We start from the raw sequence: 13175 nt of genomic DNA on the forward strand, positions 1-13175 counted from the left end.
ACTCCCTTATTTGAACTCACTGTATATAGACTTTTTTTTCTACTGTATTATCGACTATGTTTTGTTCATTCCATGTGTAACTGTTGTTGTGTGTGTCGAACTGCTATGCTTTATCTTGGCCAGGTCGCAGTTGCAAATGAGAACTTGTTCTCAACTAGCTTACCTGGTTAAATAAAAGGTGAAATAAATAAAAAATAATAGAAATAGCTGGTGAGGGTAATTGCTTTGGAGCAGGTTGAGCTGGCTATAGTCCTGTGTGGTTGTCCCTCAGAGGGATGCCACATTCTCAATGAGGACCAACCGCCCTTTGGAGCACATTAGAGTCTACTGATTCCCCCTCCAGCATTGTGTACTTCAGATCATAGGTCTTAGCAATGAACGTCATGGTCCTGTACTATGGTCACGCTGGCAGAAGTGAGGACTAGTGTGTCTTAATCCCTCCACAGCTCATCTGACTTCAAAAAAATATGCTACCATTTTACTTTACCTGGGTGTCAAATAACTGAAAAACGTATACCCACCTGACATACAATTCTCTAACACACAGACATGCTCATATTTCAGCTTGTAAACTTGCACAGATCGGTATGAAGAGGGTCATGTTATATCAAACCTGTGGTTATACCTTGCATGGTTTGTTAAAACAGCATAATATCATAACATGATTAATTGCACACTAAATTGTGTTTCATACAAATTTCATTTAGGCATTAAACATGCCATTTTATATCTTCACCCCTTCAAGTTTTTGTATTAAGGACAAATACACCTAGTGGTTTTAGTCAGACTCGGCTGTGAATCTGATCTTGTAAAAATGTATTCCACAGCATCAAAACATTTACCAGAGATCTAATGTAAAATAAAATGCACTGTGGTTGTAGCTATTTACAGTTGTTTGTCATGACAAACAACTTTTTTTCCTGGGAGAATAATGAGGAAGGGAACCATGTATTATGATATGGGCACAATCTTCAGCTTTATGCTAATTCTAGGGCCTCTGTCAGTTTCTAACCATCAGCCACTTATCAAGTCATTACCTGCCTTTCCCAGTATCCGGAGACACCTGAAACCCCACCTCTTCAAGGAATACCTAGGATAGGATAAGTAATCCTTCTCACCCCCCCCCCCCCCTTAAATGATTTAGATGCACTATTGTAAAGTGGCTGTTCCACTGGATGTCAGAAGGTGAATTCACCAATTTGTAAGTCGCTCTGGATAAGAGCGTCTGCTAAATGACTTAAATGTAAATGTAATGTATATGATTTTTTTAAATGACTGTCCAACTTGATCTTTAGTTCTATTTAAAAACTCAAAGGACCGAGGCTTCACTCAACTCCCCTTTAGTAAATCTCAAAAACAAACCACAATATCTCCAATAAATTAATGTGGACTTTTAATTAGTATTTGTTATTTTTTACACAAAAGTTTTTCTTATTGCTAGCACAGCGATTAAAAAACTTCACCAAAACAGTCAGCAATCAGTGACACCCTAAATGCCCTTTATAATAGTATATGTGTATGCACCATTGTGGCATTTGCTACAGGTTTTCAACCTGGAAAAACACTTAGTATTAGCAGTGAAATTCACACAACATACTCAAAGATTGAGTTGAACATTTTCAGTTTTAGATTGAGTTTTTGCATTAATGCTTGTCTGAGTAAAGGGTTAGTCTTCCATAGGTAAATTATCTCTTCCAGATAGCTTGGATTCTATTCTATTTCTGTGTGTTAATAATTTAGCCTTGCCCTCTGCCCACCCTGTCCTCATAAAATTACCACTCAAGAGCCTCAGATTGTCTTTCACTATAGTCCAACAATTCATATTTTTTGCAAATTACTTTTTAAGTAGTTTTTGTTATTTCAAGTAGTAGACAGCAAAGTAATTTGTGATATGAAAAATAACATTTTGGCAACACAAATTATACAGGAGAAGGCTTAAGTATACCCAGTAACTGAGTTGCAGCTTTCAGAGTATTGCAGACAACATTCCCTCAGCTGGCAAATGTTCTTATTACATGTGGACTACTTAACTCAGCGCGCCATCAGTTTAGGTGTTGCAGAATAGGGTAATAAACATGAAAAAGACAAGTAACTATGAAATTATGAATGAAGATGAAAACAGTGAGTAGGCCAAAAAGTGATAACGCATTCATCTGAGCATAAGCAAGGGCAATATTCAGTAAGCATAGAACATACCCTCACATTTCATAAGTTACTCATTCCAATGTCCATTATGTCCCAGGGAAAGGGACATTCTTCTAGCCAAACACCCCCAGGTTGAGAGCTTTGCCCTTCTGCTAACATGTGCAGGGCTTCGGGGAGTTTGCGTCACTGTCCTGTTTGTCCTGCTCTCCCCACAGAGAAGTCATGTCTAGGTATAAATTAGTGGAACCCTGGAACGCATTCATCTCTTTCTTGTGAGCCTGCAGAACCAGCTGTGTCAACCGGATGAATGACTAGAAGATGTAAAGAAAATATATCACCACAATTGCCTCATGTTCCCCAACACAACGTAAATATATGAAACAAAAATATAAAAACGCAAACACGTTGTGTTGGTCCCATTTTTCATGAGCGGAAGTAAAATTTCAAAATATTTCCACATGCACAAAAAGCTTCTTTCTCTCAAATATTGTGCACAAATATGTTTACATCCCTGTTAGTGAGCATTTCTCCTTTACCAAGATAATTCATCCACCCGACAGCCCAGGACCTCCACATTTGGCTTATTCACCTGCGGGATCATCTGAGACTAGCCACCCAGACAGCTAATGAAACTGAGGAGTATTTCAGTATGTAATAAAGCCCTTTTGTGGGGAAAACTCATTCGGATTGGCTGGGCCTGGCTCCCAAGTGGTTGGGCCTATGCCCTCCCAGGACCACCCATGGCTGTGCCCCTGCCAAGTCATGTGAAATCCATAGACTCGGGCCTAATGAATGTATTTCAATGGACTGATTTCCTTCTATGAACTGTAAAGCAGTAAAATCGTAGAAATTGTTGCATGTTTCATTTATATTTTTGTTCAATATCCAAGGTATTGACTCATTAAGGCCTGTCTCACCTCATTTATGTTGGAGTTGGTGCAGGCACTTGTCTCAAAGAATTCCATTCCATAGGTTTTTGCTAGCTGTAACAAGAGCTCATTAAGGATGGAAAATGTTCAACTGTGTATGGAAGAAAATAGTTATGGCGAAGTCAAACAGTGAGATAAAGGCCAACCTTGCTTCCTTGTTCTTTAGGAACTTTCCTCATCTGCTCCTCATCAGCCTTGTTCCCCACCAGGACCCTCTGCACCTTGTCAGGGGCGAACTGAAACAGTGTGACAGGGTTGAGAAATAGACGACCGGGCACCAGTTCAATGAGAGACGATGTAAATACTAGGTCAGTCAAACACAGAACCCGAGAAAAGGAGAAGGGGGCACAAAAATAATAACATGGAGAGGGCTGTGTTTTATCAGTAGGTGTTAGCCTTACCTCATCCACATCACGAGCCCACTTCAAAATGTGCTGAAAGGAGCTGGAACTTGTGATGTCATACACCAGGATAATTCCCTAGTGAAAGATCAAGAGGGGAGGGACTATCATGACAGTTTGTGAGCACATGACTAGGCACTTCATATTGTATATCGTGTTAACTGGTACAGGTTATTCATTCCTGAACAGGGATTATTGGTGTATAGAGAACCCACCTGTGCCCGTCTGTAGTACTGTTTGGTGATGGTCTGGTATCGTTCCTGGCCAGCAGTATCCCTGCACACAGACAGAGGTAATTCCCAGTTTTACATCTGACCACATTTCAGAATATTTATAATCTTACTCAAATCAACAGGTAAAGCTAATTTCTAACACTGTTTGACAGAACGTAAAATGTACATGTGTGTCAATCACTACTGTAGTGTGGTGGGTCATTGTCTGGAAGATCTTTTCACTCACCATATCTGCACTCGTACTTTAATGCCATCTACTTGTAATGTTCTCATTTTGAAATCCACTCCTAAAAAAAAAGCAAGCAAAATTAAGTTTTGCAAACAAACATGTATTCCTCTTGGCTGCATCTTCTATCCATCTTCCTATTGTTGAATTCTGTATCTCCCTCCGGTTTGCCATACTGAGCTTGTGCCTTCATGCATCTTTATTCTTAATTTTTCCATTGCCGGACTGGAGTTTTACCGAAGCCTCAAAGAGTGTAGCCTAATCTCAATATATCCTACTCGTGTGTCAAAGCAGCCTGTACTAGTCAATAAGTATCCCTATTAGGTTAACATTCGTACCCCTGGGCTAATGGTAACAGTGACACAAACTTGAAGTGGATACTGATGAGGACTGGGTTACTAAGATACCCACTTAACCCAGTTAAAGATCCTTTCAAGCAGTCTTTAGAGGTCATCTTGCTAAAGAGAATTCAATTGTTATTTACTACAGTGCATTCCTGCAGGGCCAAGGAAGACGTGACTTGGGTTGTCTATCGACTTCCGCATGAAAATATACATTTAAATGTCAGTGGTGTGTGTGTGTGATAGCTTCACAGTTGAAGCGTAAAAATCCATCAAATATTCAGGTGCAAAAGGTCAGCTGCTTGCAACATTACCTTAACAACCACACCTGCCAAACACAGTAAACAGAGTTGAAGCCAACACTTTCACACCAGGATATGCTTCAGGTAACAGATTGGCATCATACAGTGCCTTCAGAAAGTATTCATACCCCTCGACTTTTTCCACATTTTGTTGTGTTACAGCCTGAATTCAAAATTGATTAAATAAAATAATCTCACCAATCTACACACAATACCCCATAATGGCAGTGAAAACACATTTAGAAATGTTTTCAAATGTATTGAAAATGAAATAAAATTTTAACTGAACAAAAATATAAACAACAATTTAAGATATCACTGAATTACAGTACATAAGGAAATCAGTCAACAGAAATACTTTCACTAGGCCCCAATATATGGCTTAAACAAGACTGGGCAGGGGCACAGCCATGGGTGGACTTAGGCTCAACCACTGGAGAAACCAAGCCCGGGCAATCAGTGATTCCCCCCCCACAAAACGGCTTTATTACAGGCAGAAATACTTGTTTCAAAAACTATCCAGGTGGCTGTTATTAGATGATCCCGCAAGTGAAGAAACCAGATGTGGAGGTCCTGGGCTGATGTGGTTACACGTGGTCTGCGTTTGTGAGGCCGGTTGGACATACTGCCAAAATCTCGAAAATTAAGTTGGAAGCGGCTTACGGTAGAGAAATTAACATTCAATTATCTGGCAACAGCTCTGGTGGCCATTTCTGCAGTCAGCATGCCAGCACACTCCCTCACAACTTGAGGCATCTATGGCATTGTCTTGTGACAAATGGCACATTTTAGAGTGGCCTTTTGTCCCCAGCATAAGGTGCACCTATGTGATATCAAGAAACTGATGAAACAGTATGACTATGTCACACCTGTCAGGTGGATGAATTATCTTAGCTTGAAGAAATGCTTACTAATAGGGATGTAGACTAATTTCTGCACAACATTTGAGAGAAATTATTTCAGTTCATGAAACATGGGACCAACACTTTACAAAAATAAATGCAAAATGTAGAGTGTACAACGTTGTTGATCCATCCTCAGTTCTCTCCTATCACAGCCATTAAACTAACTGTTTTAAAGTCACCATTGATCTCATGGTGAAATCCCTGAGCAGTTTCCTTCCTCTCCGGCAACAGAATTAGGAAGGACGCCTGTAACTTTGTAGTGACTGTGTATTGTTACAACATACAAAGTGTAATCAATAACTGAACCATGCTCAAAGGGATATTCAATGTCAGTGCCTCCCCCCTCCCCATCTACCAGTAGTTGTTCAACTGAGGGACCTTACAATTATTTTTATGAGTGGGGTACAGAGATGACGTAGTCATTCAACAATGTTTAAACACTTATCACAACTTGTTACTTAAGGTCATTTTTACTTCTATTTCAGCGTTTCATTTTTAATTAATTTATAAAAATGTCTAAAAACATAATTCATTATGGGGTATTGTGTGTAGGGCAGTGACCCCAAAAAAATCTCAATTTATTCCATTTTAAAATTCAGGCTAACAACAAAATGTGGAAAAGTGTGAATACTTTAAGGCACTGTATGATGCCAATCTGTTACCAAAAGCATATCCTGTTGTGAAGTCGTTGCATCAGCTCTGTGTTGTTGGTGAATCCAAACTGTGCGTCTAGTAATGTTTGAAACTGTTCTGATTGTCTGTTGATCTTGATTAACAAATGCCAGCTCTAATAGTGATGAGGCAGCCTTCCCAATTAGTGCCCCAACACTGACTTATAGGAGAGAGAGAACATTCAAATTTGACACGCTGTACATGTTTCATTACCTGTGTGTGTGGTCAGTCTCATGGGAAGAGCAGGTGTTCCTAATGTTTTGTATAATGTGTGTATATGCATACACATATTGGCTGAAAACTTCAGTTATTCCTATATTTAAACCATGTATTTTTTTCACAGGACAAAATGTTATTAGGATGATAGCTCTTAATCTACCCACTTACAGGAACAATTATTTGCCTAAATATCAGACTTACCAAGGTTCCTCCATGGATATCAGTCTGAAAGAAGCCGCTGTAAAAAAGACGCAGCCCAGCTAACACAGTGGATCTGGGCCGATTCCGGCTGAGTCGGGGGGCTCGGCTGTAGGTCAGACCCGGCCAATGTTATGTGGCCCCGAGTCTCGGCAGCCTTTGGCAGTAGTACTTATGGCTAGGATGGCGGGACTGAGTTCTGTCCGATTCCGGTGCGAGTTATCTTGCCCAAATATATTACTTGGGGTTCGGGCCGATAATTATATAAAGCAGCATGTGCAATCAACATTTCATTATTTTCCATATTTTCTCATTGTTTCTGTGATCAAAAAATACAATTAACGTTTAAATGTAATTCTTTAAGAGCCCTGTGCAGTATTTTGATTCATTTGAAAACCTTTGTGGATAGAGCCTCCCGAGTGGCATAGCGGTCTAAGACACTGCATCACAGTGCAAACTGTGTTGCTACAGATGCTGGTTTGAGACCTGTGCCAACCGGGCAACCCATGAGAAGATGCACAATTGGCCCAGCGTCGTCTGAGTTAGGGGAGGGTTTGGCTGGCCGGGATGTCCTTGTCCCATCGCGCTGTAGCGACTCCTGTGGCGGGCCAGGCACATGCATGCTGACACAGTCAGCATGTTTCCTTCAACACAAAATGTTTTTGTGCAGGTATAACAGTAATATTTAAAATTTCTAAATTGGGTAATTTTGTATACATTTATTTAAATTTGCATCGGGCCACTTCGGGGGGGAATTCTGGTAAGATGCCGGAAAGGTCGGCTGAATTCCTGGAGACGGAAACGGCCCGGTGTAGGTGGGCCGATTCTGGGCAGTCATTCATTTTGATTTTGGGCCGAATCAATCAGTTCCATCCCCCGGAAGAGTGCTGCTTCCTCAATGCTGGGAATAGTCTCTACAAGGCAGAATGTTGAATAAAATGATATTTAGACTTCCTTTACCAGTTGTAAATTAGTGATGGGAATTGAGTATTTTCATTGAGCTGGTTCTGTTCAAAATGCTTTAAAAAGTAAATATATATATATATATATATATATATATATATAAAACCAAAGAAACTTGTCAAATATCCAACGTAAAGGCCAAAACATAGTCCACCATTGTCAGATCATAAAATGCTCTTTCAAATACATTTTTACCTGAAAGAAAATAGATCACCTGCAACATTTTTTTTTTTTTTATGTAAAACTGGGCATGGACCAGAATGACGCATTCTCCCTACTATTTATTGTTTATGCTTTGAGGATTCACCCTCTTTAGAGAATTATTTTGTAACTTATTTGAAGTTAAGTCATCGTTGTTTTGAGCTAAAAAAATAGATGAAACCGTATGAAAATTTCATATCACGATTATAGTGACCAAAATTACCACGATAATACTGAAAACCGTGCCATTATTAAAATGTGCTGGAAATGTTCAAAGTACTGATACGCTGAAATAATTTTAGCACGTTTTATTGAAAATCAGCAAACAAATATAAATCAGCAGCACAGTGCACTTTGTGCATTAACATTTAAATAATAACATTAAAGATGGCACCATGTGGCCATGAGGTAAAAGTTTCCCTGGTTAATGAACACAACCTTAAGCAAGAAAATCAAAATGTGCATATAAAATCAACACAAGTAAAGCAATGTGCATGTAAGAGCAAAACAACCATATGTAAACAGATCCAATGTGCAGGTGATGACATTAAAATAACAAAATATGTAAACAAATAAAATGAACAGCACTGATTGTATGCATGTTCTCTCCTTCATAAATAAATAAGGTGCTGCTGGCCTACACCCTGTATGTATGAATCTTTGTTCAATTGCATAAACTCCAGAATGTTATGAAGGGTAATCAGATGAATTGCAGAGTCCCTCTTTGCCATGGAAATGAACTGAATACCCCAAAAATATTTCCACTTTATTTCAGCCCTGCCACAAAAGGACCACCTGGCATCATGTCAGTGATTGTCTCGTTAACACAGGTTTGAGTGTTGATGAGGACAAGGCTGGAGATCACTGTCATGCTGATTGAGTTCGAGTAACAGACTGGAAGCTTCAAAAGGGAAGGTGGTGATTTGAATCATTATTCTTCCTCTGTCAACCATGGTTACTTGCAAGGATACACGTGGCGTCATCATTGCTTTGCACAAAAAGGTCTTCCCAGGCAAGGATATTGCTGCCAGTATGATTGCACCTAAATCAACCATTTATCGGCTCATCAAGAACTTCAAGGAGAGCGGTTCAATTGTTGTGAAGAAGGCTTCAGGGAACCCAAGAAAGTTCACCAAGCGCCAGGACCGTCTCCTAAAGTTGATTCAGCTGCGGGCTCGGGGCACCATCAGTACAGAGTTTGCTCAGGAATGGCAGCAGGCAGGTGTGAGTGCATCTGTGAGGCAAATACTTTGAGGATAGCCTGGTGTCAAGAAGGGCAGCAAAGAAGCCCCTTCTCTCAAGGAAACATATCAGGGACAGACTGATATGATATTCTGCAAACGGTACAGGGATTGGACTGCTGAGGACTGGGGTGAAAGTCATTTTCTCTGATGAATCCCCTTTCCGATTGTTTGGGGCATCCGGAAAAAAGCTTGTCCAAAGACAAGGTGAGCACTACCATCAGTACTGTGTCATGCCAACAGTAAAGCATCATGTGTGGGGACCATTCATGTGTGGGGTTCCTTCTCAGCCAAGGGAGTGGGCTCACTCACAATTTTGCCATCAGTCAGGATGTGGCCCAGAAGTTAACTGACGGCATGCCAGGGCAGATTGCAGAGGTCTTGAAAAAGAAGGGTCAACACTGTAAATATTGTTTCTTTGCATCAACTTCCTGTAATTGTCAATAAAAGCCTTTGACACTTGTGAAATGCTTGTAATTATACTTCACTATTCCATAGTAACATCGGACAAATATCTAAAGACACTGAAGCAGCAAACTGGAAATTAATATGTGTCATTCTCAACTTTTGGCCACGACTGTACATACAATATATGCAATGACCATGCATTTGACATAAATACAAATGCATCTTTAGACAGTGATAGTAAATGCAATGAGCCCAACAATTGACATAAATACAGGAGTCTTATCGTGTTTCTCCTGTTGGAACACTTTTACAACCAATTCGACGACTGACAGATTTTAAATGAACAAAATATGTTGGTTGGGTGACTAAACTACATAACGTGTGCAATGGGCAAATAGAGTCTGCAGACACACAATGCATACAACAGCAGAACAACTGTAGTGTTTTTACAAGAGTAGGTAGCACTGAAAGCTTCAGTTTACATGATTGACAAGCTATTAGTAAGTCAGACAAAACCATGACATTTCACCAACATTCTCAAGTCCCCACATTATGCATTGAGCTAAAAGTTAACTTATCTTGCATTCAGTTTAAAGTAGCGGGTGGTGGTCACGAAGATGACTCAAGAGACTTGAAGTGTTGCCCCCTTTCGCAGCGATTTTTTGTTGTTGCAGATTCTGCAGAAAGTGTGACCATCTTCGATTAGGTTTCCCTCAGCACTCTTGTAAAACCCAAAGTACGACCACACTTCAGATGTGGTCCTCTTAGAAGGCAGAGCAATCTCCCGAGCATTGTCTTCCGCAATGTTTCTACACATAACAAAACCCACAAACCCTAAGCCTGCTTCAGACTGTTGCTAACTTTGGTTGAGTTTTTCAAAACACGGTAACCAAACACGGTTTTAATGATAATTAAAACGGTAACACTGCTACGGTAATACTAAAACCGTGAACCGGTAACCGTTTCACCCCTATTAACGACCGTCACTAAACAAATCCATTCAAAAAGTTATTGCGAATGGCTGATCACTATTGTACATGCTACTGGTCCTTTTGGTGGATATAGGGTACCCACCGGAACGTGTTGTTTAGCCGAGTTTTCGGCGTCGCTAGCCTCTGTCGCTCATATTTTCAATCTGTTGAAGCATTGCATGTGATGCGCAACACACTAACCGATTATAGTGTACTGAAGCACTTTTCTCCTAGCAATTAGCTGGACGTGTTTGCTATTCAGTAAAGGCTTGGCTATATATTGCGAAAGTGGTTTGTCATGTGCGAATTGAAAATTAAAACCAGAAATATAGACAAGAATACCTTAGTTCGGGTTGATAACACGGACATTTTGTACCAGATTACCTCCGACATAGGGACAAAAATCGGCGGACAACAGGTATAAACTAATTTGAAATGAAGTTCGTTCAACATTCTGTCTTGTAATGGGACTGCTGAGACTACATGTCAGAGACCAGGGTGTAAGTATTCCACTCTCAGATTCTGAAAAAATTGTGACCAAGGCCCTACTCATTTTAAGCACTTCCACTGTCCACAGAGCGCTCACTGGGGTGTCTAAACAAACTGTACATAGCCAGGGGCGAATTACATGTTGAACATGGAAACTGAGAAAAATCACCAAGTTCAAAGTTGTGGTAGGTTCTCACTTGGTGAAACATTTCCTCTGTTAAAATTTGTAGCAATAACAAAGACAACCTTTGACACACAGTTAGGACTACGGCGTGATAGCGTTTCAGAAACATATCCATCAACAAAGATTTTGGTAAAGAACCGCAAGATAAATCTACAAGAAAGTATATTCTATCTTTTCGTATAGAATTACTTGATTTTAATCACTTATTGTGGGAGCCGCATATTTTGCGGCAAACTTGCATTAATCAATTGTCAAACTAACCGATTGCAATCAACAACAGCTTACCAATAGTAGAGATATGCGACGAATTAAATTCGTTATCCGTGAAGCTGCACAACAAACACGTTTTCCCAACCCCGGAATCTCCTAAAACCAACAGCCTGAGCAAAACGTCGTACTGCTTTGCCATGGTGGACAAAACAAACTATGAAATCAAAAATGCCTGTCGCATATTCCAAGTATAAAGCATACTGATGAGGAAATTAGTTGCATTCATTGTCGGTATTTATGGGGTGTATTCATTACGCCTTTTCTGTTGCAAAACGTTTCGTCTGTTGCTAAATGTTTTGCAACAGAAACCGTTTACTTCGAACCGAAAAGCTTGGTGACGAAAACGAGTTTCTATTGGACACATTCAGGTAGGTCCCACGCTGTTTCGTACCATTTGGTTCTTAAACGATAAATGGTTTCCGTTGCAAGACATAATGAATACACCTGTTTTCCCCTTATTCCCCCTTAGTGAGAACCATAGAGAAGGATAGAAATCGCAACGTTGTAGGTCTACACGTGCCATTATCGCGTATGTGACAGCATGGGAAGCGTCATTGAGGGTCTTTATTTTAAAGTAGTATATTTTCTTCTTAGTTTGATGCACCTGCGATGCTGGAATGTTGAACCACATATTGTAATTAATTTGTGGCGACAAGATGGCGGGCATATCTTAAAGCCATTTACAACTACACAAACCAATTTTAAAAAGACAATGCTCGCTGATCATTAGCTGATGGCTCCCAACCCTTTTACTTTTCCTACTGGCAATGTCCATGCAAAAATAGGTTATTTCCTAGTCATGATCTCTATGGCGAAAACTCACATACATGTGGGTGGCTCTATCATTTGCGACCCGATCTGACAGAGGGAAGGATCGAAAATAAAGTAGTTACAAAGTAGCCCATCTCTTTCACAAATGAAGCATAAATTATATATTTGTTTCATCTCTGTAAAAGGTTTAAAAACAAAATACAAGCAGTATTTCTTATTTACATTTAGTGTCAAATGGTAGCAGTTGGGAAAATGTTTTACTCACTTTGAACTGCACATACTGATTTTCTGAAGAAAGTATTGCTACTTATTACCCTTATCTGCCAGATGTCAGTGCTGTTCTATATCTCGTCACAAATACTGTAATTATTTCCTCCTGTGAAGGTTTGATGCCTGCATAGGCATAATTTCAGAAGCACTAGCAACATAAACACATCTTGGTGTTGATAGGCTATTGTAGCAGATAGTGTGGAGTACATGGACATACCAGTCTACCATACATCCTCCAAGAATATTTTCATGAGGGTCATTTACCAAAAACTGAAAACTGGTGAAGTGTGGAGTACATGGACATACCAGTCTACCATACATCCTCCGAGAATATTTTCATGAGGGTCATTTACCAAAAACTGAAAACCGGTGAAGTGTACATACTGAACGCATCATTTCAAACTTGTTTGAATTGCTAACATGTTTTCATCCTCAACCTTTGACAAACATCAGTCTTTCATATCCTAGTGTGGTTGTGTTGTCATTCTTTTACTCTCTTCACTCTCCGGCGCCGACAGAGATGGCTGCCTCGCTTCGCGTTCCTAGGAAACTATGCAGTATTTGTTTTTTTATGAATTATTTCCAACATTGTTACCCCAGGAAATCTTAAGTTTTATTACATACAGCCGGGAGAAACTATTGGATATAAGAGCAACGTCAAATCACCAACATTACGACCAGGAATACAACTTTCCCGAAGCGGATCCTCTCTTTGGTCCACCACCCAGGACAATGGTTGGACCCAGCCGGCGACACGGGCGCACCGCTCCCGAGTACAGTCGTGGCCAAAGGTTTTGAGAATGACACAAATATTAATTTTCAAAGTCTGATGCCTC

At 40.0% G+C, this 13175-nt stretch overlaps 1 protein-coding gene across 1 annotated transcript; it reads right to left on the reverse strand.

Moving 5' to 3' along the window:
- Positions 1-1330: 1330 nt before the first annotated feature.
- LOC135525896 (ras-related protein Rab-15-like) lies at positions 1331-11550 on the reverse strand. Its single transcript, XM_064953856.1, has 7 exons — positions 11314-11550; positions 3935-3995; positions 3691-3751; positions 3476-3553; positions 3221-3310; positions 3063-3128; positions 1331-2456 (listed from the first exon to the last, which is right to left on the reverse strand). The coding sequence occupies exons 1-7, from the start codon at positions 11435-11437 to the stop codon at positions 2298-2300; spliced, it is 639 nt and encodes a 212-aa protein (XP_064809928.1). The 5' UTR covers positions 11438-11550; the 3' UTR covers positions 1331-2297.
- Positions 11551-13175: the final 1625 nt, after the last annotated feature.

Source organism: Oncorhynchus masou, chromosome 32 (assembly GCF_036934945.1).
Source record: "Oncorhynchus masou masou isolate Uvic2021 chromosome 32, UVic_Omas_1.1, whole genome shotgun sequence".
In the NCBI taxonomy this organism is placed as follows: domain Eukaryota; kingdom Metazoa; phylum Chordata; class Actinopteri; order Salmoniformes; family Salmonidae; genus Oncorhynchus; species Oncorhynchus masou.

What these genes read in the sequence shown, in the direction of transcription:
- LOC135525896 (XM_064953856.1), bottom strand. Translation starts at nt 11,437, where the DNA reads ATGGCAAAGCAGTACGACGTTTTGCTCAGGCTGTTGGTTTTAGGAGAT. An exon ending in AAAGTACGAGTGCAGATATG is followed by an intron (nt 3,752 to 3,934) that starts GTGAGTGAAAAG and finishes GTCTGTGTGCAG; the next exon opens with GGATACTGCTGGCCAGGAAC. An exon ending in AGTACTACAGACGGGCACAG is followed by an intron (nt 3,554 to 3,690) that starts GTGGGTTCTCTA and finishes ATCTTTCACTAG; the next exon opens with GGAATTATCCTGGTGTATGA.